Source organism: Phyllobates terribilis, unplaced genomic scaffold (assembly GCF_046119375.1).
Source record: "Phyllobates terribilis strain yellow unplaced genomic scaffold, ASM4611937v1 Scaffold_9__5_contigs__length_417890890, whole genome shotgun sequence".
NCBI lineage: Eukaryota > Metazoa > Chordata > Amphibia > Anura > Dendrobatidae > Phyllobates > Phyllobates terribilis.
This window is the reverse complement of record NW_027362769.1, coordinates 115,933,428-115,960,914: the sequence shown is the minus strand read 5'-3', so window position 1 is coordinate 115,960,914 and position 27,487 is coordinate 115,933,428. Positions and strand designations below refer to the sequence as shown.

At 46.7% G+C, this 27,487-nt stretch overlaps 1 protein-coding gene across 1 annotated transcript in view; it reads left to right on the top strand.

Annotated features, from left to right (window-relative positions):
- The window catches only part of LOC141161304 (dynein axonemal heavy chain 11-like), a 131,172-nt gene extending 103,688 nt beyond the window's left edge, over positions 1 to 27,484 (top strand). The window contains exons 13-15 of the mRNA XM_073646118.1: positions 26,761 to 27,003; positions 27,098 to 27,117; positions 27,370 to 27,484. Coding sequence (XP_073502219.1) covers positions 26,761 to 27,003; positions 27,098 to 27,117; positions 27,370 to 27,484 — 378 coding nt within the window. The remainder of the gene's footprint in view (positions 1 to 26,760; positions 27,004 to 27,097; positions 27,118 to 27,369) is intronic.
- Positions 27,485 to 27,487: the final 3 nt, after the last annotated feature.

Here is a 27,487-nt window from a genome sequence, read left to right as displayed (position 1 = left end):
TACAAGTGTTATTGTGAGTTTCTATATTTCATTTTATATTGCATGAAAAAAAAAATCCCCAAAGACAGAGATGTTTTTTAAAATCTTTTTAAAGTTAGAATTAAACATAAGGAAACATGTGGTCAATTATTCTAGGAAAGGTGTGTATTACATACCACAGCTCACACTGAAAATAAAGCTGATGTTCACATTGATTTCCATAAAGAGGGTATTTAAAGCATCTAACCACCAACCCATTGTCATTGCACTGAATTACAGGATAATATGGTTGCAGCTCTGACCTGCCTACTAATGGTGGCCGGCCACTTTTTATTACAATGGATCTGGGGCCAGATTTCACAATAAAAACTGCATACACTATTAAACTGATCTCTTAGACCTTATGATACTGGTGTAATTACTTTGAAAATCCATGTGAGAATGGCTGTCAGAATCTTTTATGAAGGTTTTTCCTCTTGAGAGCCGGACTCACACAATTCTCTTTTTAATATCAGAATTATCCAGCCATTCTGACATGAAGTTTTCAAGTACATCAGCATCATCCGGTCTAAAAGATCTATATTGCAATGCATACAGTTTGCAATATGAAATCTGGTGACTGGTCCACTTTTAACCCCTTGTGGCCAGCATTACTAGTACACTACCCACAAAGAAGAAATAAGCAATGCAATATGAAGTCAAAACTGCACTAAACATACACTGAGTGAATGTAGGAGATTTCTGTGATTACTGCAGATTTCTATGATTATAGCAGATTTCTATGAAGGTTGCAGATTTCTTTAATTATAGAAAATTTCTGTGAAGGTAGCAGATTTCTGTGAAGGTAGCAGATTTCTGTGATTATATCAAATTTCTGTGATGGTAGCAGATTTCTGTGATTATAGCAGATTTCTATGAACATAGCAGATTTCTGTGAAGGTAGCAGATTTCTTTGATTATAGCAAATGTATGAGAAAGTAGCAGATTTCTGTGATTATAGCAGATTTCTGCGATTATATCAAATTTCTGTGAAGGGAGCAGATTTCTGTGATTATAGCAGATTTCTGTGAAGGTAACAGATTTCTGTGATTATAGCAGATTACTGTGATGGTAGCAGATTTCTGTGATTATAGCAGATTTCTGTGATTATAGCACATTTCTGTGAAGGTAGCACATTTCTGTGATTATAGCAGATTTCTGTGAAGGTAGCAGATTTCTGTGATCATAGCAGTTTTCTGTGATTATAACAGATTTCTGTGATTATATCAAATTTCTGTGATTACTGCAGATTTCTGTGATTATAGCAGATTTCTGTGAAGGTAGCAGATTTCTGTGATTACTGCAGATTTCTGTGATGGTAGCAGATTTCTGTGAAGGTAGCAGATTTCTGTGATTATAGCAGATTTCTGTGAAGGTAGCAGATTTTTGTGATAATAGCAGATTTCTGTGATTATAGCAGATTTCTATGAAGGTAGCACATTTCTGTGATTATAGCAGATTTCTATGAAGGTAGCACATTTCTGTGATTATAGCAGATTTCTATGAAGGTAGCACATTTCTGTGATTATAGCAGATTTCTATGAAGGTAGCAGAATTTAATTGGAAGATCAGTAATGTGTTATTACCACTATATCACTTTTATTAGTTACCTATGATGCATTTTAGTAGCTTCCTGAGATGTGGGGAAGACACAGATCATGTATTTCCTGGTTACCTGGTCTCCAGTGGTGCAAAAATTATTAATAAATAAAACTAGTAATTTGCAAAATAAATACATAAAAAAGCAAATAATAACAATGATAAAAAAAAATATGAAAAAAAAAAAGGAAAAAATCCCTGCATATCTCTACTAACTCACAATCAAACACAAATACATTTTTTGAGCGTTAATACATTCACATCAAAAGAAATATACATTACCCAAAACATACAGTAATTAATTTCAGCTACAAATATGTATCTGTCTTTTACTTTCTTTATCAACAATTTGCAAAGAAATGTTTGCGCCTGGATCACTATCACCCATGTGCAGATGATGCAGCTAAAGCTGCAGGATCCTATAAGGTGGACTTGTCTTCTGAACGTGTAGACCCAAAACGGGCCCAGTCATCAAAGGGTTAAGATTGTTTACAAAGATCAATACGACTTACATCTTGATGTAATACTAGTAGAACTAGATTGGTTCATACTAGTTCAACAACTGCACTCGTTTTTCATTAAATACATATGTGCCCATTTGCAAATTAAATTATTATTTTTTTTATGAAAATTCTCCCTAACTTTTACCAAATGTTCTAGTATTTCCGTATAAAAGAAAGATAAAGAGAAAAAAAAAACAGACAAACAACAAACAAAAAAAAAATTGTTTTATTGTGAATGCTGAGATGTTGGAAAACTGAACGGTGTAAATAACTATTTCAGCTGAGATCTTGCAGACCTGCATGTAAAGCAATTAAAGTAAATGACAATCATATTGCTGGGACAATCAAAGCTCTATGTGGCATGTTTAATTGTAAGGCAAACATGTCCATGATGCGACAGAAACGCCATGTCGTGTTAACCTTCCTCATTATCGCCACTTCCTGCATAACGGAGGGATAATCACACTGTACACAAGCAGGCATTGTGGAAGTGGAGATTTTCATTGGGATAATGCTTGTGAGAGATATTTCCCAGATGCAACAAGATCCTGGTGCATTCTACTGGAATATGATGAATAAACGAACAATAATACAAGACAATAATTAAAGGAGTTATCCCAACAACAACATTCATCACCTATCCACAGGAGAAGGTGAGAAGTTTATAATTCCAGGGGTACGACCACTGAGACCCCCACTGATCATGAGAATGGGGTTCCCATGTGAATAGACCAATCGTGCGCATAAATGACCCTTACTCCATTCACTTTCTTTAGAAGCGGTGGTCACACATGTGCACTACTGCTCTATTTACACAGGGAATACAGGATCTCCTTTCTTGTGATTGGTTTGGGATCCAAGTGATCATAGCCCCTCCGATCATACATGTATCAACTGTGCGGTGGATAGGTGATAAATGTTGATGTGGAGCAAAGGTGCATTTACACTGCACGATTATCAGAAATGAGAATACTTAAGAATTCTACTGACAATCGTGCAGTGTAAACAGGCAGCCGATCAACCAATGAGTAGGCAAAATGCTCCACTCGTTCAGTCTAAAATGATCTTTTGATTTTTTTAGCATGCTCGGCAGCGCATCGTTCATTTTTGAAGGACTTATGCTGCCTATAACAATGGCAGCCTATTGCCACCGAACAATCTATTACTGATAGTTCAGTACACATTTGAAGCGTGGTTTGCCTGTGTATTAAATGACCGTCGACAGACAAACATGTTGCCAGTCAGTGGCGGCTTAACGATGCACATTGCGAAGTTCAAATAGACCTTCCTTCACCCCTTTATTAATTCTAATAGAAACCACGGGAATAAACCTACAGCTTAAGCCTCATTCAGATGTCCATGTGGCACATACGTGTTCTAGCCATTTTTTCTAGGATAGAACACGTACCCATTGTAGTCTATGGGGCTATTCACATGTTAATGTTTTTTTCATGTCTGTATGTCCATGCAAAACTCTCGAAGACATGTTAGTTTTGCTCCGGTATCATGGATGAAAAGTGCCAATACAAGTCTATGGGTCTGTGAAAAACACGTACAGCACACGGATGGCTGTCCGTATTTAACATTTAAAATGCTAGGAAAAGCTTTGTAATTTATTTATCCATCTGTGAAAAACACTGATGGTAAAAACGGACACACAGATCGTACACTGATGCCACACTGATGACACCAGTAACATTTTTTCACATATGTATTTAAACATGGACGTGTGAATGAGGCCTTGTAATGAGTGCACCAATTATTTCCAGAAGTGTGTCATGGCTTGACTCTGGGGATCAATCCGGTGACTTCTGGCTATGTGGTCAGTTTCCCTCCCTTTTGGACCACAGCCTGTGTTGTCTCTGGCCAACTGTAGATAATGCTCTTGTCTTTCTTTTGCTTAGCTTTCCTGTTTTGCTTCTGTGTAGGTGTTTTCACTCCCTTGTGTGGTTTGTCCTATCACATCTTGGGAGGGGCTATTTATGCTCTCCTGGCACGTACAGTCTTTGCTGACTATATTCCAAGTCAGATGGATGTTTGGAGTCCCAGCTCCCCAGTTAAGGATTATCTTGCTGAGGTTTTCCTTATTGTTTCTCCTATGGTTTGTTCGCATGTTCCCCTTCTCAGCACTCTTCCCATTTTGTTACATTTAGAGTCTGGGAGTTTCCACATATACCAAAGGTCTTTTTGAGTTCCTTTCTTTTTCTCCTGTTTTTCATGTATGACTATGTGAACACATCCTTAGTAGTGTTGAGCGAACATGCTCGACACTGCTCGGTACTCGCCCGAGCATCACGCTACTCGGGATGTTCGGCGAGCACCGAGCATTTCCGGGTTATTCGGGCAGGAGCTCGGGTCTCCGCCCTGCATGTTTGGTGCTCTTTACAGAGCCAATGAACATGCAGGGATTGCCAGCCAGTCACTGTAATGCTGCAGCCATGTTGGTTGTGGGCATTACAGTGATTGGCTGGCCGCACAGCGTCACCTCGAGTATTTAAAACCGGGCGCCGCCATCTTGGACACAGTCGCTCCGGATTAGACAGTGTAGGGACAGCGCTGCTGATTTAGGGAGAGATATAAACTGCGAAATAGTTAGTGTAGGGTCTGTAAAGGCTGCCAGAACAAACAAACAGTCATTTTCAGGACTAATATCCATCCCAGATACCAGGCAGGCAGGCTGTATAGGAGACACAGTGGTTATACCAGCAAATGCTGCATTACAGTCCTGTGTGCTCCTGTTGCTCAAATTGCTGGACTTAGTACCAGGTGTCGGGGGCCAGGAAAATCCTTTTTTTTCCATCTAAATCCTCCTTTTTTTTTCCTCCTTCACACTGTACAAATACCCGTCTTATTAACCTTTTGGTGTGTCCCCCCTCCCCCCCCCAAAAAAAAGCGTGTCTCTGATTTTTCAGACACAAATATAACTGTTGAAAATAGTCTGGTGTAGGCTAGAGAAACAGAAGTGTTGTTTTGCACTTCCACGGTTCAAACCTCGGTATTATCCATTTGGGCCATTTGTATCTAAAAAAAAAAACAGTTTGAGTGTGTCGCTCACTGTTCAGCCGCAAATATCTCTATTTAAAAAAGTGTGGTATACCCCAGTAAACAATAACTGTGGTTTTGCCACCCAACGGTAAAAAATCTCTATTATTCAGCTTTTGGTAGTTTTTTCCGTAAAGAAAAACAGTAGTGTCTCCTGACTGTTGAGACACAAAAATATATCTGTTGAAAATAGTCTTGTGTAGGCCCGACATCCCAGTGTGGTTTCGCAGTTCCACGGGTCAAATCGCTGTACTATCCAGTTTTGGGCCTTTGGTATCTAAAAAAAAAGCAGTTTGAGTGTGTCGCTCACTGTTCAGCCGCAAATATCTCTATTTAAAAAAGTGTGGTATACCCCAGTAAACAATAACTGTGGTTTTGCCATCCCACAGTAAAAAATCTCTATTATTCAGCTTTTGGTAGTTTTTTCCGTAAAGAAAAACAGTAGTGTCTCCTGACTGTTGTGACACAAAAATATATCTGTTGAAAATAGTCTTGTGTAGGCCCGACATCCCAGTGTGGTTTCGCAGTTCCACGGGTCAAATCGCTGTACTATCCAGTTTTGGGCCTTTGGTATCTGAAAAAAAAGCAGTTTGAGTGTGTCGCTCACTGTTCAGCCGCAAATATCTCTATTTAAAAAAGTGTGGTATACCCCAGTAAACAATAACTGTGGTTTTGCCATCCCACGGTAAAAAATCTCTATTATTCAGCTTTTGGTAGTTTTTTCCATAAAGAAAAACAGTAGTGTCTCCTGACTGTTGTGACACAAAAATATATTTGTTGAAAATAGTCTTGTGTAGGCCCGACATCCCAGTGTGGTTTCGCAGTTCCACGGGTCAAATCGCTGTACTATCCAGTTTTGGGCCTTTGGTATCTAAAAAAAAAGCAGTTTGAGTGTGTCGCTCACTGTTCAGCCGCAAATATCTCTATTTAAAAAAGTGTGGTATACCCCAGTAAACAATAACTGTGGTTTTGCCATCCCACGGTAAAAAATCTCTATTATTCAGCTTTTGGTAGTTTTTTCCGTAAAGAAAAACAGTAGTGTCTCCTGACTGTTGTGACACAAAAATATATCTGTTGAAAATAGTCTTGTGTAGGCCCGACATCCCAGTGTGGTTTCGCAGTTCCACGGGTCAAATCGCTGTACTATCCAGTTTTGGGCCTTTGGTATAAAAAAAAAAGCAGTTTGAGTGTGTCGCTCACTGTTCAGCTGCATATATCTCTATTTAAAAAAGTGTGGTATACCCCAGTAAACAATAACTGTGGTTTTCCTCTTCCATGGTTCTAATCTACTCTTTATTACCCTTTTTCCATTGATAGTGCAAGTGTAATCTATTTTACTTCATTTACAATGGGCAAGGCGCGTGGCAAGGGACGTGGAAGTGGACGTTCTGGTGATGGTTCGTGCAGAGGACGGGGCCGTGGCCAAGGTGAAAATGTGCCACAACCAACAGCCACATCTTCTCGCTCCCACTTCTTGACCGAATTACTAGGGAAGCACAGAACAACACCAGTATTGAGAACTGATCAGTGTGAACAGGTTATTAATTGGATAGCAGACAATACTTCCAGCTACCTGGGCACCACCACCTCCAGTCTGTCTTCCACACGGTCAACTCTTAGTAGCCGTGAGTATCGACCGCATACTCCTCCTCACCCTGATGCTCCTTCCTCCCACCATGCCGAGTGTCGTCAGACAGCAAGTGATCCCACACTTGGACACTCTGAAGAGCTGTTCACTGGTCCATTTCCATATTTGGGCCCCTCGCCTGATACGCTTGAAGTGGTGGAAGAGGAGATCCCATGTTGCGATGCCCAAATATTTGAACAGCCACGGCCACAGGAAGTCGATGTTGGCAATCTGTCACAAGAGGTGGACGATGACGAGACACAATTGCCAGGAAGTGAGGAGGAGGATCGTGGTGCGCAAGTGGAAGAGGAGGAGGTGGTGGATGATCTAGTAATTGACCCAACGTGGAAGGAGGACATGCATAGTGAGGCCAGCAGCACACAGGGGGAGGGAGGCAGAGTACCCCAACAGGCAGGAAGAAGCAGTGTGGTGGCCGCAGACAGAAGGCAGGCAACTGTTCCCCGTAACACCAACACGAGGGACGTTGCCAGTACAAGCGGTAGGTCTTCCAGAGTCTGGAATTTTTTTAAAGACTCTGCTGATAACCCCAAAAAGGCCATATGTTCCACCTGCCATGCCAGCATCAGCAGGGGTGACAAAACTACCAGCCTGACCACCACCAGCATGATCAGGCACATGGCAGCAAAGCACCCGACTTTGTGGGGCGAAACCCAGGGTCCACGACCAGTGTCAGCGGGTGTCACCACTGCTTCTTCCACTGTTGTGCGTGCAATAGAACCCCCTGTTGTGTGTGCAAGGCAATCCCCTGTCCATACTGCATGTAAAGATGCCCCCTCCTCTCAGTCTTCAATTGTTATGGCAGTTTCTCAAGAAACAGCATCAACGTCCACGTCCACGTCCCACCGCAGCGTTCAATTGTCCATATCCCAGACCTTTGAACGAAAGCGGAAATTCGCAGCTAACGCCCCACAGGCCACAGTCCTAAATTTGCACATTTCACGACTGCTTGCATTGGAAATGCTGCCTTTTAGGCTGGTGGAGACGGAATCCTTCCGCAATCTTATGGCGGTGGCCGTCCCTCGGTACTCGGTCCCCAGCCGACACTATTTTGCCCGGTGTGCCATCCCCGCACTACACAAGCACGTGTCCCAAAGCATCTGCCGTGCCCTCAACAACGCAGTTACTGGGAGAGTCCACCTGACAACGGACACGTGGACAAGTGCTTGTGGCCAGGGACGGTACATCTCTCTGACGGCACACTGGGTAAACATAGTGGAAGCCGGGACCCAGTCGGACCTTGGGACGGAACACATCTTCCCCACACCGAGGATTGCGGGCCCTATGTCAGTCAGAGTTGCCCCCACAGTGTACAGCTCCTGCGCATCCTCCTCCTCCTCCTCCTCCTCCTCCTCATGTTCAGCCTCCATCTCAGATATCACCACATCAGTTACAAGCTGGAAGCATTGCAGTACTGCCTCCGCCAAGCGGCAACAGGTTGTGCTGAAACTCATAAGCTTAGGTGATAAATCTCACACTGCTTGTGAGTTGTAGACAGCTGTGAAAGAGCAGGCAGATCTGTGGCTGAGACCGCTGAACCTACATCCCGGCATGGTCGTGTGTGACAATGGCCGTAACCTGGTGGCGGCTCTGAGGCGAGGTGAGATCACACACGTACCATGCCTGGCTCATGTGCTTAACCTCGTGGTTCAGCAGTTTCTTAAATCGTACCCTGAGTTGCCAGATCTGCTCGTGAAAGTACGCCGCCTGTCAGCTCATTTTCGCAAATCGGCTACAGCTTCCGCCGCCCTTGCTGTGTTGCAGCAGCGTTTGCAGCTTCCGGCACACCGACTGGTGTGTGATGTCCTCACACGTTGGAACTCTACCCTCCACATGATGCAAAGGATTTGTGAGCAGAAGAGAGCAGTTGTGGAGTACCAGCTGCAACAAGGCCGTCGATATTCAGGTCAGACTCCACACATAAGACCTCAGGAGTGGACCTGGATGTCTGACATATGTACCATCCTGACAAACTTTGAGGAGGCCACCAAGATGGTGAGTGGCGATGACGCCATCATTAGTGTCAGCATCCCACTTGTCTGTCTTTTGCAACGCTCTCTGCAGAGAATTAAAGAGGAGGCATTGCAGCCAGAATATGATGAGATGGATCAAGAAGCCGTAGCGGGCGATTACACACAGCCCAGCCTCATCTCATCCCAACGTGCATTGGGGGACAATGAGGGAGAGGAGGAGGAGGAGGAGGAAGAACAGGAGCTGCTATCATGCGTTGTAGACAGTAGTACCTGTACAAGTGTCATACCGTCGGTTCAGCGTGGGTGGCCTGAGGACAGGGGGGAGGAGGAAGAGGAGGAGAGCATGGTCAGTCGTCATCTTGGTGAGGACTCCTTATTCTCAGCCTCCACCACCACTATACCACCAGGGTGCCAGCATTGCAAGTTCCTCCGTCCTAATTTTTGGCAGCTTTTGCTGGGAAAGCATAAGCAAATACCATGGGACACCCACTCCCCAATAATGGGACTTATGTTTGTAATATGCTGTACTGCATGGCTCTTGTAAGGGGCATTGCAAGTTGCTCCGTCCTAATTTTTGGCAGCTTTTGCTGGGAAAGCATAAGCAAATACTATGGGAGACCCACTCCCCAATAATGGGACTTATGTTTGTAATATGCTGTACTGCATGGCTCTTGTAAGGGGCATTGCAAGTTGCTCCGTCCTAATTTTTGGCAGCTTTTGCTTGCAAGGCATAAGCAAATACTATGGGACACCCACTCCCCAATAATGGGACTTATGTTTGTAATATGCTGTACTGCATGGCTCTTGTAAGGGGCATTGCAAGTTGCTCCGTCCTAATTTTTGGCAGCTTTTGCTTGCAAGGCATAAGCAAATACTATGGGACACCCACTCCCCAATAATGGGGCTTATGTTTGTAATATGCTGTACTGCATGGCTCTTGTAAGGGGAATTGCAAGTTGCTCCGTCCTAATTTTTGGCAGCTTTTGCTGGGAAAGCATTAGCAAATACCATGGGACACCCACTCCCCAATAATGGGACTTATGTTTGTAATATGCTGTACTGCATGGCTCTTGTAAGGGGCATTGCAAGTTGCTCCGTCCTAATTTTTGGCAGCTTTTGTTGGGAAAGCATAAGCAAATACTATGGGAGACCCATTCCCCAATAATGGGACTTATGTTTGTAATATGCTGTACTGCATGGCTCTTGTAAGGGGCATTGCAAAGTTGCTCCATCCTAATTTTTGGCAGCTTTTGCTGGGAAAGCATAAGCAAATACTATGGGAGACCCACTCCCCACTAATGGGACTTATGTTTGTAATATGCTGTACTGCATGGTGTCACGCTGTCTCTGTATACTGGAGGTAGGGGGCCTAAGCTGACCCTAAGCTGGGGCCCTGACTAATCCCTCAACCTGGAGGTACTGTTAAAGGTACAGAGGTCCAGGCCGCCAGCGTAACCCCTACCTCCTGAGGATCCCTGCACCTGAGTAATCTAGTCCTGAGAAGGACCCCGATCACAACAAAAGGGGACAAGTAATAATATGCCTACACACAGTACTTAGACGAACGAGACAGTACAAGGGAAAAACCAAAACCACCTTGCATACAAAAACTACACAACTACAACAGAGGGAACACCAACAGGAAAGGAGATAAATGATAAAGCGAGGAAGGGAAAAAACGCTCCAAATACACTTATCTCTGAAACTCCAAACACCACGATCCGCTCTGTTAGTCTGCATGAAATGCTTTCACCGACACTTCCCTAACAGACCAGCAGGCATTTGAAGGAGTCTCACTACAGCAGCATTGATTGCAGCTGGGCGAGGCTGGACCTCGTCTAGCACAGAGAGAGAGAGAATTAACTCCCTCACTGCCGAAAAACACAAAGCACCAAAAAGTCAGCTGCGAGAAGTCAGGCTGTGTAATCGTGACGATCTTCGTGGCGACACACCCGTGACAGTACCCCCCCTTCTACGAGGGGCCTCCGGACCCTCAGGGCCAGGTTTATCCGGGTGAGTCGTGTGGAAGGCCCGAACTAATCGGTCTGCGTTAATATCCGACGCAGGAACCCACATCCTCTCCTCAGGACCATACCCCTTCCAATGAACCAGGTACTGAAGGGACCGGCGATTAAAGCGTGAATCGATGACCCTCGATACCTGGAACTCCAAGTTACCATTGACCACCACTGGAGGGGGAGGTAAAGGTGACGGTACCACCGGCGCCACATACCTCTTAAGCAACGATCTGTGGAACACGTTGTGAATTTTAAACGTAGGGGGGAGGTCAAGACGGAATGCCACCGGATTAATAATAGAACTGATTCTGTACGGCCCGATGAACCTGGGACCCAGTTTCCAGGAGGGAACCTTAAGTTTTATATTCCTGGTAGACAACCATACCCGATCGTTCACACTTAGGTCCGGACCAGACACTCTCCTCCTATCAGCCATACGTTTGTATCGGTTCCCCATAGTATTCAGATTCTTCAGCACCCCTCTCCATACTGAAGCGAGTGATGAGGAAAATCGTTCCTCCTCAGGAACCCCCGAAGAGCCCCCCCTACTGAAAGTACAAAACTGGGGGTGAAAACCATATGCCCCAAAAAACGGGGACTTACCAGTGGACTCGCTCCGCCTATTATTAAGAGCAAACTCTGCCAGAGGTAAGAAAGAAGCCCAGTCCTCCTGGTTCTCTGACACAAAACACCGGAGATATGTCTCCAAGCTCTGGTTCATACGTTCCGTCTGACCATTGGTCTGAGGATGAAAAGCCGATGAGAACGACAAATGCATACCTGGCCGTGCACAAAACGCCTTCCAGAACTTGGACACAAACTGAGACCCCCGATCAGACACCACCTCGGAGGGTACCCCGTGAAGCCTCACAATCTCCCCAATGAACACCTGCGCAAGAGTTTTAGCATTAGGGAGAGACGGAAGAGCGATAAAATGTGCCATCTTGCTGAACCTGTCCACTACAACGAGTATGACCGTTTTACCCGAAGACGGAGGGAGGTCCGTAATAAAGTCCACAGACAGATGAGTCCAAGGACGCTCCGGGATCTTCAAAGGTAAGAGGGCCCCAGACGGACGGGTATGTGAGGTCTTAGAGCGCGCACAAACCCCACAGGACGCGACAAAAGTTACCACCTCCTTATGTAAGTTAGGCCACCAAAACCGACGCGAGAGGAGATCCACAGTTGCTCTACTCCCCGGGTGTCCTGCAAAAACTGAGTTATGGTGTGCCTCGATCACCTTTTGTCGCAACTGATCTGGAACGAACAGTCTCCCCGGAGGTCCAACAGGGGCGTCCCCCTGAGCCTCCAATACCTCCTCCTCCAGCTCAGAGCATACTGCCGAAACCACCACCCCCTCCTGAAGGATAGGAATCGGGTCGTCCGTATTCCCGGCCCCAGGGAAACTACGAGATAAGGCATCCGCCTTTACATTTTTTGACCCAGGACGATATGTAACGACAAAATTAAACCTGGTAAAAAACAATGACCACCTAGCTTGTCTGGGATTCAGACGTTTCGCGGACTCCAGATATAGCAGGTTCTTGTGATCGGTGATGACGGTGACCGGATGGACTGCCCCCTCCAAAAAATGGCGCCACTCCTCAAAAGTTAACTTAATGGCCAAGAGTTCCCTATTGCCGACATCATAATTCCTCTCAGCGGACGACAATTTTTAGAGAAAAAGGCGCACGGATGCCACTTACCAGGGGACGAACCTTGTGACAATACTGCTCCCACCCCTACCTCGGAAGCGTCTACCTCTACAATGAATGGCTGTGACGCATCCGGTTGAATGAGTATGGGTGCCGAGGCAAAACATTTTTTCAAGGAGGAGAATGCTTGACAAGCCTTGTCAGACCACCTAGAAAAATCCGTCCCCTTTTTAGTCATGTCCGTGAGAGGCTTAACCATGGACGAGAAATTCCGAATGAACTTCCGGTAATAATTAGCAAACCCCAGGAAACGTTGTAGTGCCTTAAGATTCTCTGGCCGATCCCACTCAAGAACTGCCCGCACTTTCCCAGGGTCCATACGAAAACCGGACGCTGAAACCAGGAAGCCTAAAAACTGGAGTTCCTGTACGGCGAACACACACTTTTCCCATTTGGCATACAGTTTATTATCCCGCAAGATCTGTAACACCTGCCTAACGTGCTCCTGATGAGACACCAGATCCGGCGAGTAAATTAAGATATCATCCAGATATATGACAACAAACTGTCCCACCAGGCGGCGAAAAATGTCATTAACAAAGTGTTGGAACACCGCCGGGCATTAGTCAGACCGAATGGCATGACAAGGTTCTCATAATGCCCCTCCGGAGTGTTAAACGCCGTCTTCCACTCATCCCCCTCCTTCATCCTAATCAGATTGTACGCCCCCCTGAGATCCAACTTAGAGAACCATTTGGCGCCCACGATCTGATTAAAGAGATCGGGAATAAGTGGGAGCGGATACAGATCTCGGACTGTAATCCGATTAAGTTCACGGAAATCCAGGCAAGGGCGTAGGCCTCCATCTTTCTTCTTAACAAAGAAGAACCCTGCAGCCACCGGTGAAGATGAAGGTCTAATATGCCCCTTAGCCAGACTTTCTGAAATATAATCCTTCATGGCCTGCCTCTCAGGACCAGAAAGGTTATACAACCTAGCTTTAGGTAACTTGGCCTCAGGGAGCAGTTTTACAGAACAGTCATACTCGCGATGAGGAGGTAGTTCCTGACACCCTTTCTCCAAGAATACATCCTCAAAGTCCGCCAGAAATGGAGGTAAGACCCAAGGAGTAACCGCACCGATGACCGTGTTCATGCAGTTTTTATTACAGAATTTACTCCATTGGCTTATCTCTCTGGTTTGCCAATTAATAACCGGGTTATGCTTAGTTAACCAAGGAAGGCCCAACACTATAGGAGTGGGAAGACCCTCCAACACGTAGCAAGACAACAGTTCTTTATGTATCGCCCCCACTTGAAGTTTTACGTCATGCACAGCTTGCAAAAAACTTCCCTGACCGAGAGGCCTGGCATCGATCGAGAATATGGGGATGGGTTTAGCCAACTCACTCAATCGCATACCTTGAACCCGGGCAAACCGAGCATCAACCAGATTAGCCCCGGCCCCACTATCCAGAAGAACAGATATCCTCTCAGTTCTCGTACCCACCACCACCTCCGCCGGTACGAGAAACTGAGACGAACCTAGGGACGAAATACCTACTCCCAGATTGCCGTCCACCACACAACCTGGGATCAACAGTTTTCCGACGACTCTTCACTCTGCAAGGGACGGGATGGACACCCTCCAATAAAATGTCCCTTTCTCCCGCAGAAGAAACACCTTCCTGTCTTATGGCGCACCACCGGTCCCCTCCCCCGAAATGATGTCCCTCCTAATTGCATAGGCTCCTCTGGACTGACCAGGGGAACCACCATATGAGGGGACCTTGTAGGAGGTGGAGTCATCACAGGGGGTAGAGTTATCCCGCACCTCTCCCGAAGCCGTCTGTCAACGCGAATAGCAAGGGCCATAGCGGCTTCCAGTGACGCGGGAGAGTCATACTGTGCCAACACATCCTGTAATTTGTCGGATAAACCTTGACAAAACTGGCTCCTAAGAGCCGAGTCATTCCACTGGGTGTCCGTGGCCCACCTACGGAACTCCGAACAGAATTCCTCCGCCGGACGATCTCCCTGCTGGATCCTACGTAACTTAGACTCAGCAAGGGAGATCCGATCTGGGTCATCATATACGAGTCCCAGAGCAGCGAAAAACCTATCCACTGACTGGAGAGCCGGGGAGCCCGGGGGAAGAGAGAACGCCCAAGATTGTGGGTCCCCTTGTAGGAGCGAGATGACAATTCCCACCCTTTGTTCTTCACTCCCCGATGACCGAGGCCGCAGCCGAAAGTACAACTTGCATGCCTCCCGGAAAACAAAAAACTTGTCCCGCCCCCCAGTGAACCTGTCAGGGAGAGCTACTTTAGGTTCTGGTCCGGCTTGCTCCTGAGGATACAAAACCTTGGACCTAACGTCCGCCAGCTCCATGGACAAACTCTGCAACTGCCGAGCTATACCGGCTACTGGATCCATGGTAGCTGGAGAAAAACTAAGTGGTCGGTGAAAATGTCACGCTGTCTCTGTATACTGGAGGTAGGGGGCCTAAGCTGACCCTAAGCTGGGGCCCTGACTAATCCCTCAACCTGGAGGTACTGTTAAAGGTACAGAGGTCCAGGCCGCCAGCGTAACCCCTACCTCCTGAGGATCCCTGCACCTGAGTAATCTAGTCCTGAGAAGGACCCCGATCACAACAAAAGGGGACAAGTAATAATATGCCCACACACAGTACTTAGACGAACGAGACAGTACAAGGGAAAAACCAAAACCACCTTGCATACAAAAACTACACAACTACAACAGAGGGAACACCAACGGGAAAGGAGATAAATGATAAAGCGAGGAAGGGAAAAAACGCTCCAAATACACTTATCTCTGAAACTCCAAACACCACGATCCGCTCTGTTAGTCTGCATGAAATGCTTTCACCGACACTTCCCTAACAGACCAGCAGGCATTTGAAGGAGTCTCATTACAGCAGCATTGATTGCAGCTGGGCGAGGCTGGACCTCGTCTAGCACAGAGAGAGAGAGAATTAACTCCCTCACTGCCGAAAAACACAAAGCACCAAAAAGTCAGCTGCGAGAAGTCAGGCTGTGTAATCGTGACGATCTTCGTGGTGACACACCCGTGACACATGGCTCTTGTAAGGGGCATTGCAAGTTGCTCCGTCCTAATTTTTGGCAGCTTTTGCTTGCAAGGCATAAGCAAATACTATGGGACACCCACTCCCCAATAATGGGACTTATGTTTGTAATATGCTGTACTGCATGTGACGCGCCCCCTGGGCCGTGTGTACACGTGTGTGGGATACCCGGTGCCGGGTCTCTGGGGTCTGTAGTCTCCGTGGCAGTGACCCGGTCCCGTGGCTCAGGCTGGTCAAACCAGTGGCAGTCTTTCTTAGGTTTTGAGGTTAATTGTCCGACTGCGCCACCCGTGGATTGCGGTCAGGGAGTACCACCGCTGCGAGGCAGACCGCTGAGGCTGGTGTTGTGTGCGCAGCATAGAATGGGATAACTCCCCTCGGGAGGAGTATAGCCTCAGGGCAGTGAGTGTGGATGATGAGGGTGATAGTGCACGAGCGCAGCAGGAATGACTCAGAGTCTTTGCAGTGCAGTTCAGCGTCTTTACTGATGATTATAAGGTAGACCCTCCCGGGAGTACTGGCTAGCATAAGAGGCCTGGTCAGTCTGTGAGCAAGCAGGAGTTCCCCTGGCCAGGTGGAGTTGTAGGCCTCCCCGTCTGTCTGCACTCTTCCTGGCTACCTTGCTGTAAGCGGGTAGAAGTAGCCCACGTCCCTGAGTGTACCGTGTAGTGCTCACCCGTATGGCTGGTGACTTGGGGCCTTCTGTTAGCCTCCGCTCCACGACGGCGGTGCTGGTCCCTTGCTTGTGACTGAGCCTCCGGGCTTCTATGGCCAGAGGACCTGAAATCCCCTGCCGGCTGGTTTCTGCTGCTGGATATATAAGTCCTCACAGCTTCGGACTCCTGTGTCCGGTTCCTATTGTCTTCTGCCAGGGCGAGCTCTGCTCAGCTTCCAGCCCCTGGTCTTCAGCTCCTAGCTCCTACAGAGCTCCTTGCTGTTACTTTCCCTTGCTCTCACTCTGACTCTGACTGTTCTCTGACTCACTCAACCCCGCCCGAGATCCAGTTTATAAGGGCAGAATTCTCCCCTCCCAGGACTTGGGCAGGAGGATGTTGCATGTTTAAGGGATCCTGACCAGGAAACCTCCCACTTGCTCTCCGACGTAATATCTCTATTACTGTGGTGACCAGACCCCTGGGGTGCCACACATGGCTCTTGTAAGGGGCATTGCAGTTCCTCATAATTTTTGGAAAGCCTTCCATTCACTGCTTAGGCCAACAGTGCACGGGAGACCCAGTTGCTATAAATCGAAAAAAAGGTTTAGTTAACGCCCTCTGACCTCCATGTCATTTCCAAGGGGCATTGGAGTGGCTCGAAATTTTTGGTAGGCATTGCACTCACTGTATGCCCTATAACTGTGTAGCCGAACCGCTCCTTTTGTTACAGAAACATATCCTACAAGACATATCTGGTTGACTGGCCTGATATTGATGTGAATGGTCCCTGTTCCTCCTGCTCTTTCTCCTTTGCCACCACCTCATCCATCATTTATCACCTGAAGCTTTGTTTTAACGGGAGTCATAGAACTGGGATAGTAGCAGGAAAACATCCAGCAATCCTCGGAGGAGGTAGGATATGCGCCAAAACGTGGACCACCTCAGGCCTAGCCGCTACTACATACATGCACTTGCATTCCAAGAAAACAAAGCAGATGCTAACTTCTATCATCATCATCATGCTCCTCACCTAGGCACTCTCAACTCCCCTGATGGAGAAGCCAGGGCCCACCGGAGGAGTCTGGTTCTCTGATGGGCTCGTCCAATGCTGCCCTAAAGCAGGCCAGGCTAAGAAAAGTGTGGGGGAAGGTGACAGGAGAAATCAGGGTGGCTGGGGACCGAGTATGCACACCTGGCCGCCACCTGGCGGCTGGGGACCGAGCGTGGACACCCGGCCGCCGGGCGGCTGGGGACAGAGTATGGATACCTCGCTGCCGAAGCGGCCATGAGGTAGTGGCCAGCTTCGGCCTCCTCCAAACTAAAAGGCCCTATTTCAAGTGAAAGCTAGCAGTATGGTATTGCAGCCTGCGGGTGGGTGGGTGGTTGGCTGCATATTTTCGCTTGCATTGCAAGGAATGGGGGAGGTACAATTGAACACTGCCCTGGGACAAGGACTTGCACGGGGATAGTTGCAAGTCTGCATCTTCTGATGCGGCAAGGATCACTTCTGATGGGCACACTTTTAGACAGTGACCTGGGGGTCAGAGATGCTTCCAGGGGTCTTCCCCATGCTGATCCCTTGTCTTTTCAGCACTGTATGCATGTGTCACACAGCACATGGCCAGATAAGGTTGTAAAATGTTAAAATGACATTTCCCGGTGAACGCATTTGTCACGGTTGAAAGCAATACAGGAAAACCGTTTCAGTTTCGTTTTTGAACGTTTTATTGTGAGCCCGCAAAAGTGGCTTAATACCTCTGACCACGTTGTTGACAGCAGTGACCTGGGGGTCAGAAATGGTTCCAGGGGCGATCCCCATGCTGCCCCCATGTCTTTTGAGCACTGTCACTATCGTTTTGGGCACTTTTTAGGCTTTCTACAGACTGCCGGGGGTGCTGCCGCAAAAATGCTCGGGTCTCTCATGGACTAACATTGGGCTCGTTGCTCGGGTCGAGTACCCGAGTATCACGGTAAGCTCGGCCCGAGCTTCGAGCACCCGAGCATTTTAGTGATCGCTCAACACTATCAGTCGTCATCTTGGTGAGGACACGGAAGTCTTGCCCGTTACCAGTCTGGCACCCATGGCTGACTTTATGTTACGCTGCCTTAACCATGACCCTCGCATTGTCAAAATGTTGGGTGACAGTCATTACTGGTTGATGACACTTTTAGACCCCCTCTACAAGGAGAACTTTCACTCTCTTATTCCAGAGTTGGAGAGGTCTACAAAAATGGGGCAGTACCAGAAGGACCTTGCTGCAGAACTATTGAAAAAATTCCCATCTGAACACGGTAGCGGCAGAGGTCACAGTTCGCTGCCCAACTAAGGCATACAGGCGAGAGATACGCAACTCCAATCCAGCAGAGGCAGGGGAACACTGTCAATGTTCTAGGACAGTTTTCTGAGACCTGCCCAGCTTACAGGCCCTGAGGCGCAGCGTACTCTCACAAGGAGTGGAAAGTTTCAAAAGATGGTGAGGGAGTACCAGCGTCCTCCGTGATTCCTCTGTGCCTTTTAATTATTGGGTATCCAAGCTGGACACTTGGAATGAACTCACTCTGTATGCCTTGGAGGTCCTGGCCTGCCCTGCCGCTAGCGGGTTATCGGAGCGTGTTTTTAGTGCCGCTGGGGGAATTATAACTGATAAGCGCACTCGCCTGTCAACTGACAATGCTGACAAGATGACCCTTATCAAAATGAACAAGGGCTGAATTGGGCCAGACTTCTCATCACCACCAAATGACAGCAGAGTAACATAAAGTCAAATCCACTGTGTTATTTCGGGAGGTGTATTCCCATGCATCGCTTCACACCCACACATGGGTATACGCTTCCTCATTTCGGCTGTTTTTTGCTCTTCTCCTTATCCTCAGCCTCCACGACCACTATACCACCAGGCTGACCGTGGTCCATGTTGCCAGCATTGCAAGTTCCTCTGTCCTAATTTTTGGCAGCTTTTGCTTGGAAGGCATAGGCAAAGACTATGGGAGACCCACTCCCCAATAATGGAAATAATGTTTTTAATATGCTGTACTGCATGGCTCTTGTAAGGGACATTGCAAGTTCCCACTTCCTAATTTTTGGCAGCTTTTGCTTGGAAGGCATAGGCAAAGACTATGGGAGACCCACTCCCCAATAATGGGAATAATGTTTTTAATATGCTGTACTGCATGGCTCTTGTAAGGGGCATTAAAACCGTCTTGTTAAGCTACTGTGACCTCCACGTCTCTTCCAAGGGTCGTTAATATTGTGTTTTTATTCCACTGCGACCTCCACCACTCTTCCAAGGGGCATTAAAAGCATCTTGTTAAGCTACTGTGACTTCCACGTCTCTTCCACAGGGCGTTGATATTGTCTTTTTATTCCACTGTAACCTCCACCACTCTTCCAAGGGGCATTGATATTGTCTTTTTTTTCCACTGCGACCTCCACCACTCTTCCAAGGGGCATTAAAACCGTCTTGTTAAGCTACTGTGACCTCCACGTCTCTTCCACGGGGCATTGATATTGTCTTTTTATTCCACTGTAACCTCCACCACTCTTCCAAGGGGCATTAAAACTGTCTTGTTAAACCACTCTGAACTCCACGTCTCTTCCAAGGGGCATTAAAACCATCTTGTTAAGCTACTGTGACCTCCACATCTCTTCCAAGGGGCATTAAAACTGTTTTGCTAAACCACTCTGAACTCCACGTCTCTTCTAAGGGGCATTAAAACCGTCTTGTTAAACCACTCTGAACTCCACAGCTCTTCCAAGGGGCATTGACATGTTGTTTTTAATTACCTCTAACCTCCACGACTCTTGCAACGGGCATTGCATTTCCTCCTAATTTTTGTCAGTGTAATGTACACGCCCGGACTGACTGGCGTGTGCGTGTTTATGTAGTGATTCCACTGTGCCATGAACCGGAGAGTGCCTGGAGGGGCGTAACTAAGTATCTGCCCGATCCGACCAAGGTCGCACGACGGCATACGACGCCAGTGCACCAGGGAGGAACCGAGCAGAGGAACCAGGGTCTACTCCAGGTCAGACTCCGGACATGGCTGTTGACCCACACCGGGGAATACAGGAACAGGCAGACTAGAGCACAGGCTGGGTAGGGTCCAGTACAGACTGGGAGACAAATTCGAAACCGCAGACGCGGTGGACAGAGATGAGCAAAGCGAAAACCGCAGACGCGGTGGACAGAGCTGAGCAAAGCGAAAACCGAAGACGCGGTGGACAGAGCTGAGCAAAGCGAAAACCGCAGACGCGGTGGACAGAGCTGAGCAAAGCGAAAACCGCAGACGCGGTGGACAGAGCTGAGCAAAGCGAAAACCGCAGACGCGGTGGACAGAGCTGAGCAAAGCGAAAACCGCAACGCGGTGGACAGAGCTGAGCAAAGCAAAAACCGCAGACGCGGCGGACAGAGCTGAGCAAAGCGAAAACCGCAGACGCGGCGGACAGAGCTGAGCAAAGCGAAAACCGCAGACGCGGCGGACAGAGCTGAGCAAAGCGAAAACCGCAGACGCGGCGGACAGAGCTGAGCAAGGCGAAAACCGCAGACGCGGCGGACAGAGCTGAGCAAAGCGAAAACCGCAGACGCGGCGGACAGAGCTGAGCAAAGCGAAAACCGCAGACGCGGCGGACAGAGCTGAGCAAAGCGAAAACCGTAGACGCGGAAGGAACAGGGCTCTGTTCACACGGAACAGACTAGAAGGGAAAGGCAGAACCAGATACCCACAGGGTACTTGCAGAGAAGTAGCGAGTGGACCACAAACTCACAAACGGAAGTACAGTGACAACGAGCAGGAGTAGGTACGAGTTCAGACTCTGCAGAAAAAGGAAAGGAACGGACATAGAGAAAAAACAGGTAAAAGATAGGAGAGAGTTCAGACTGGAACTGAGTGTACGGAGGAGACCGACACTGCAGCGGGATACAGGAGCGGGTCTGGGAATACGGCCCCCAGAGAGGCGGGACGAACAGGCAAGGAGTGTGTTCAGACTGGCCTGGAAATACAGCCTCCAGGAAGGCGGAACGAACAGGCAAGGAACGAGTACAGACTGCAGGTTACGGTACACAGATAGGACACAGTACAGACATGGGAACAGATACTGCAAGACAGGTAACATAGACAGGACCTGGCATGTCAGAGACAAAAGCCAACTGACAGGGCAAGATGCTCAGGCATGGGTTAATGGGGCAGCTGGTTTAAATACCAGGTGACAGACAGCAATAGGCTGAGGACGCACAAAGGGTGTGCCTGCAGCAGGTACAAAAAGCAGGAAGTGATCGGGCGCCGCCCTTAAGCAGCAGACACAGAAGCAAACAGACAGCATGGAGGGAAGCCAGAGAGACACCCTGGACTGGAGATCAAGTGCGCGCTCTTGCACAGTGGGAGATGGACCACTATGCAAGGACGCCGCCAGGTATGTTACAGTCAGCTTTTGCTTTTCAATGCATAGGCGAACACTAAGGGAGACCCACTCCCCAATAATGGGTAGAAGGTTTTTAATATGCTGTAATCCACGTCTGTTTCAAGGGGCATTGCAGTGCCTAATAATTTTTGGAAAGCCATCCATTCCCTGCTTAGGCCAACAGTGTACAGGAGACCCAGTTGATATAAATGGAAAAAACGGTTTAGTTAAGGCCCTCTGACCTCCATGTTACTTCCAAGGGGCACTGGAGTGCCTCGAAATTTTTGGTAGGCATTGCATTCACTGTATGCCTTTTAACTGTGTAGCTGAACCCCTCCTTTTGGTACAGAAACATATCCTACAAGACATGTGTGGTTGGCTGGCCTGATATTGATGTGAATGGTCCCTGTTCCTCCTGCTCTTTCTCCTTTGCCACTACCTCATCCATCATTCATCACCTGAAGCTTTGTTTTAACGGGAGTCATAGAACTGGGATAGTAGCAGGAAAACATCCAGCAATCCTCGAAGGAGGTAGAATATGCGCCAAAACGCTGACCACCTCAGGCCTAGCTGCTACTACATGCATGCGCTTGCATTCCAAGGAACAGAAAGCTAAGGAGGTGGATGGCCTGATGATCATGAATAATTTACTCGTTGTGTAGGAGGCCGACCACTGCTGCTGTCTACCTTCTGAACTTTGTGTTGAAGCCTGATTGACCCAGGACCCGCAATCCTCTATGTCTGGAGGACGTGTTGCATCCCAGTGTCCAACTGTGTCCCGGCTTCCACAATATTAACCCAGTGTGAAGGCGTCAGTGAGATGGACCATTCCTGGCCACATTCACTTGTCCACGTATTTGTGGTTAGGCTGTCCTTCCCACTAAATGCACTGGGGAGGGCACAGGTAATGTTTTGGTATGCGCGCTTGTGTATAAGGCGCACCGGGACAAATAGGGGCGGCTGAGGACCGTTTATGGACACCCGGCCACCCCCACGCGGCTGGGGACTGAGTATGAATACCAGGCTACCGACGCAGCCATGACGTGGTGGCCAGATTCCACCTCCACATGCCTAAAAGGCCCAATTTCAAGTGCAAGCAAGCTAGCAGTATGGTATTGCAGCCTGGGGGTGGGTGGGTAGCAGGCTGCATACTTGCGCTTGTATTGCAAGTTATGGGGGAGGTACAATTGAACACTGCCCTGGGACAAGGACTTGCACGGGGATAGTTGCAAGTCTGCATCTTCTGATGCGGCAAGGATCACTTCTGATGGGCACACTTTTAGACAGTGACCTGGGTGTCAGAGATGCTTCCAGGGGTCTTCCCCATGCTGTTCCCATGTCTTTTTAGCACTGTATGCATGTGTCACACAGCACATGGCCAGATAAGGTTGTAAAATGTTAAAATGCCATTTCACGGTGAATGCATTTGTCACGGTTGAAAGCAATACAAACGTGCAAAAATGCATAAAAAATGCTACTTGTGAACATAGCCCAAGGTGTGGAGGAGTATTTTTGTTTTTGGTTATTTATTTTACCTTATACACAAGTCTTTACCCTGGAAAGGATGTTCCTTAACCCCTTTCCGACCTGGTCAGTAATAGTACGCACCAGGTCGGGAAGGCCGGTTCAGCGGGGGCTCCGGCGGTGAGCCCGCACTGAAGCGAGCACATGTCAGCTGATTATTGAAATCGTAATCCACCCGCGGCTGTTAACATGTTAAATCTCTGACAGTGGCATTTAACTCGCGCTTCCGGGAGTCCTAAGCCCCGCCCATCAGTGACCCCGTCACGTGATCGCGGGTCACCAATGGGTGGGCATGACAACTCAGGGTCTGCAGCAGACGCCTGTGGTTGTCATGTCTCAATTGCTATGAGCGCCACCTAGTGGTCAGCGCTCATAGCAAGTGAGCATTTCTCCTGCATACAAGCGATCTGCTCATCGCTTGTATGCAGTAGAAGCAATCAGACAACTGCTGCTTCTAGTCTCCTCTGGAGACTATAGAAGCAAGCAGAAAGTGTAAAAAAAAAGTTTTTAAAAAAATTAAAAAAATAAAAAATATATAAAAGTTTAAGTCACCCCCCTTTCGCCCCATTTAAAATAAAATATATATATATATATAAAAAAAAAACACATACACATATTTGGTATCGCCGCGTTCAGAATCGCCCGATCTATCAATATAAAAGAAGAATTAATACAATCAGTAAACGGCGTAACGAGAAAAAAATTTTAAACGCCAGAATTAAGTTTTTTTGGTCGCTACAACTTTGCAATAAAATGCAATAACGGGCGATCAAAACATCGGATCTACCCCAAAATGGTATCAATAAAAACGTCAGCCCGGCACGCAAAAAATAAGCCCTCACCTGGCCCCAGATCCCGAAAAATGGAGAAGCTAAGGGTCTCGGAAAATGGTGTCATTTTTTTTGGTTTTTTTAGCAAGCTTTGGATTTTTTTTTCACCACTTAAATAAAAAAGAACCTATACATGTTTGGTGTCTATGAACTCGTAACGACCTGGAAAATAATGATGGCAGGTCAGTTTTAGCAATCTGTGAACGTGGTAAAAAAAGGACCCAAAAAACAACTGTGGAATTGCATTTTTTTGCAGTTTCACTGCACTTGGAATTTTTTTCCCATTTTCCAGCACACGATATGGTAAAACCAGTGATGGTGTTTAAAAGTACAACTCGTCCCGCAAAAAATAAGCCCTCACATGGCCATATTGAACGAAAATTAAAAAAAGTTCTGGCTCTGGGAAGAAGGGGAGCAAAAAAGGAAAACACAAAAACAGAAAGACCCATGGTCGTTAAGGGGTTAACATATTTCACAGGAAAGCACTTTCACTTTCGTTTTTGAACGTTTTATTGTGAGCCTGTAAAAGTGGCTTAATACCTGTGACCACGTTGTTGACAGCAGTGACCTGGGGGTCAGAAATGCTTCCAGGGGCGATCCCCATGCTGTCCCCATGTCATTTGAGTACTGTCACTATCGTTTTGGGCACTTTTTAGGCTTTCTACAGACTGCCGGGGGTGCCGCCGCAAAAATGTTCGGGTCTCCCATAGACTAACATTGGGCTTGTTGCTCGGGTCGAGCACCCGAGTATCACAGTGAGCTCGGCCCGAGCTTCGAGCACCCGAGCATTTTAGTGCTCGATCAACACTAATCCTTAGCTCTGTGTCTCACCCTCTGTCTGTGTGCACTACATTCTGTTGTTGTGATTTTGGGTTACACTCTGTGAATAGTTGAGGGTGCAGTTAATGACACTCGGAGTCAGCTGATATTGAGAGGAGGTGTCATTGCGTAATTTTAGGTTGCCAACCTCCGCGGTCAGGCGGGAACAAATCAGGGTCAAGTTAGGGATTTGCCTAGTCTTTATAGGAACCTGTGATGTGCAGGTTGAACATCTCCCCTGGTTTGATCAGGACTCAGTCATAACAAGTGTTCCCTACAGCTGAGATCACAGACTGTCCTAGACTATATTTGAATTCTGTATCAGTCAGTGGAATTATAGCAGAGGGGGTGCAGGAGCTGCCTACATTTACAAGCACTAATCTGTTCCATAAAATGTAATATAGAAAAAGATTAATACATCCTGAATTTTTTTGGGGACCATTAGTCAATGTGGACAATACACAAATCAAAAACATGCTCATCTGAATGAGCCACAAGATCCTCTGTTTGATCCCCAGCAAAATTCATAAGGCAAAATTGTTTAATTGACAATTATTTTCCAGTCTTTCAAATATGCAGTTTTAAGGTCGATTCTAAAAAATGCCCAAAATGTTATTTATACAAATTGCCTCTATAGAGAGGAAGAGGATTAGAATTCTAGCGCCAACTACTGGAAGTAGCAATCCTAAAAGTCAATATTGACTCCTTAATGACTTAGGATAAAAGCCAAACCAGATACTCTACTAGCTGACATGTGTTTGGGGTCTTGCCCCTTCTCAGTGCAAAGCAAGAAATCTGATTTGGATGTATGAGAGGCTTCTGACTGCTGTCTGAGTTATTGTACTGCATGAATACAACCCAGCCAGACAAGACATTGGCATTGTCAATGTTCTGCGCACCCATAAACTCGTATGTTCTAGGTGCTATTTTGTGACACCCATGGAGATGTCACTTTCTATTTTCCAGTTCTCAGGCCATGGGGCATGGGAGATAAATCTAAACCATCATTGTTATTGAAGGCATGATGATTCCAACACAAACACTTAATACTAGTCATATCAGATTAAAAGTCTGTTACATAAGTGATAAATAATTAAATTACATAGAAATATGTAGCAACGATAAAGAAATTTAATCTCTATATTGTAAAGGGTTTCACATGGTTATGGGACCCACCAGAGTATCCTCTAGTGCCTTTGAAAAGAAGCTGAATCTTGTATATTTTATACACTACAGTCTCATGTGTTTTCCTTTTTGGTTCATTTCATCTACACTTGCATCTTTCCAAAATAGTCTTATTTTAAGGATCTGAGGAAAAAAAAGTGTAAGCAATCAGACACCCCCTCCCCCTGCCAATTCCAAGCCATCATGCCGGAGACAGAAGATCATCCTACAGAACTATTTTCTCCTTTGATGAGATTTACAGCACCGCATAGACTGTAGCTTTATGTTCCATCATATGTTTCCTGCCTCATATTTTAAGCCTTAAAATACTTGACCCTTAATATTATTCATGCTGTAAGTTAGTCAAACTTGCTGCACAGAGCAATAGAAGCAGCGTGCACCAAGCCAGACGTTCTCTTGATCTCTTGTAACAATGACTGAAAAGAATTGCAGGGACAAGAGAATTAAGGACAGAGATCCCGCTGGTCAAAGCACAGGAAACTTGGATCTGTCGCCACCCTGCTAAGAAGGATTATTTCTGTTTTCTGTCATATTCAATGAAACTCTGTTATATCACAAATCTGAGGGTCTCCAGTGGTCTGAAGGAGGAGAATAAAAACAAACATGGAAAATAAAAACTCTATAGAAACGATGGCAGCCCATGATATCTGCCAACACAGTCTGGACACTTTTCTTGAAATAATGTCACTGATGGTAATTTTCCCTGAGTCCCTACCAATATCCCCGGGAGATTCAGTGTGAAGTATTTTCTGTTATGATGATTACATCCAATGTTCTCTTTTTTCTCCAGTTTGATAGGAAACTCGCCTTAGCTCCTGGATTTGTGATACCCTCTAACCTTGACTATCAAGGCTATCATAGATACATTGATGAGATGTTGCCACCTGAGAGCCCCGTCCATTATGGCCTCCACCCTAACGCAGAAATTGAATTCTTAACTGTGACTTCAGACAATCTCTTCCGTACATTGTTAGAATTACAGTCACGAGATTCTATAAACGGGGAAGGAGCACCTCAGACCGAGGAGGAGAAGGTTAGTGTCATTATTCTGAGCATGTACTGGATAAGACTGAGACTTGGTGTGTGATCGTCACATCATCATATCTTTCTGTTTATTTATTGGGCAGGAATCTTTTGCACTTTTTTGGTATGTTTTTAATGCAACACATGCTACAGACAGGTCCTTGTATAAGAACTTCATATATCTGATTCACGAAAATGATTTTAAGGAAGTCCGTCCGCTCCCAAAGTTTAAGGCTCAATGCACACAATGCGTTTTTAATGCTTTTTGTTATCCATATATAATTAGAAAATGCGTGATTAATTCCCACATCCGCTATCATGGATTTTGATACATTTTTACTGCTGTGAATATGTGTTTTGGTACATTTTTGGACAGCCCTTTCTATTCCTGTGAGATCACCTTCCTATTGAAAGTCACCCCTGCTTCTTTTGGTGCGGAAATGCAAGTAAAACGCATCAGAAATGCAACATTTGCACATGTGGAATATTAACTC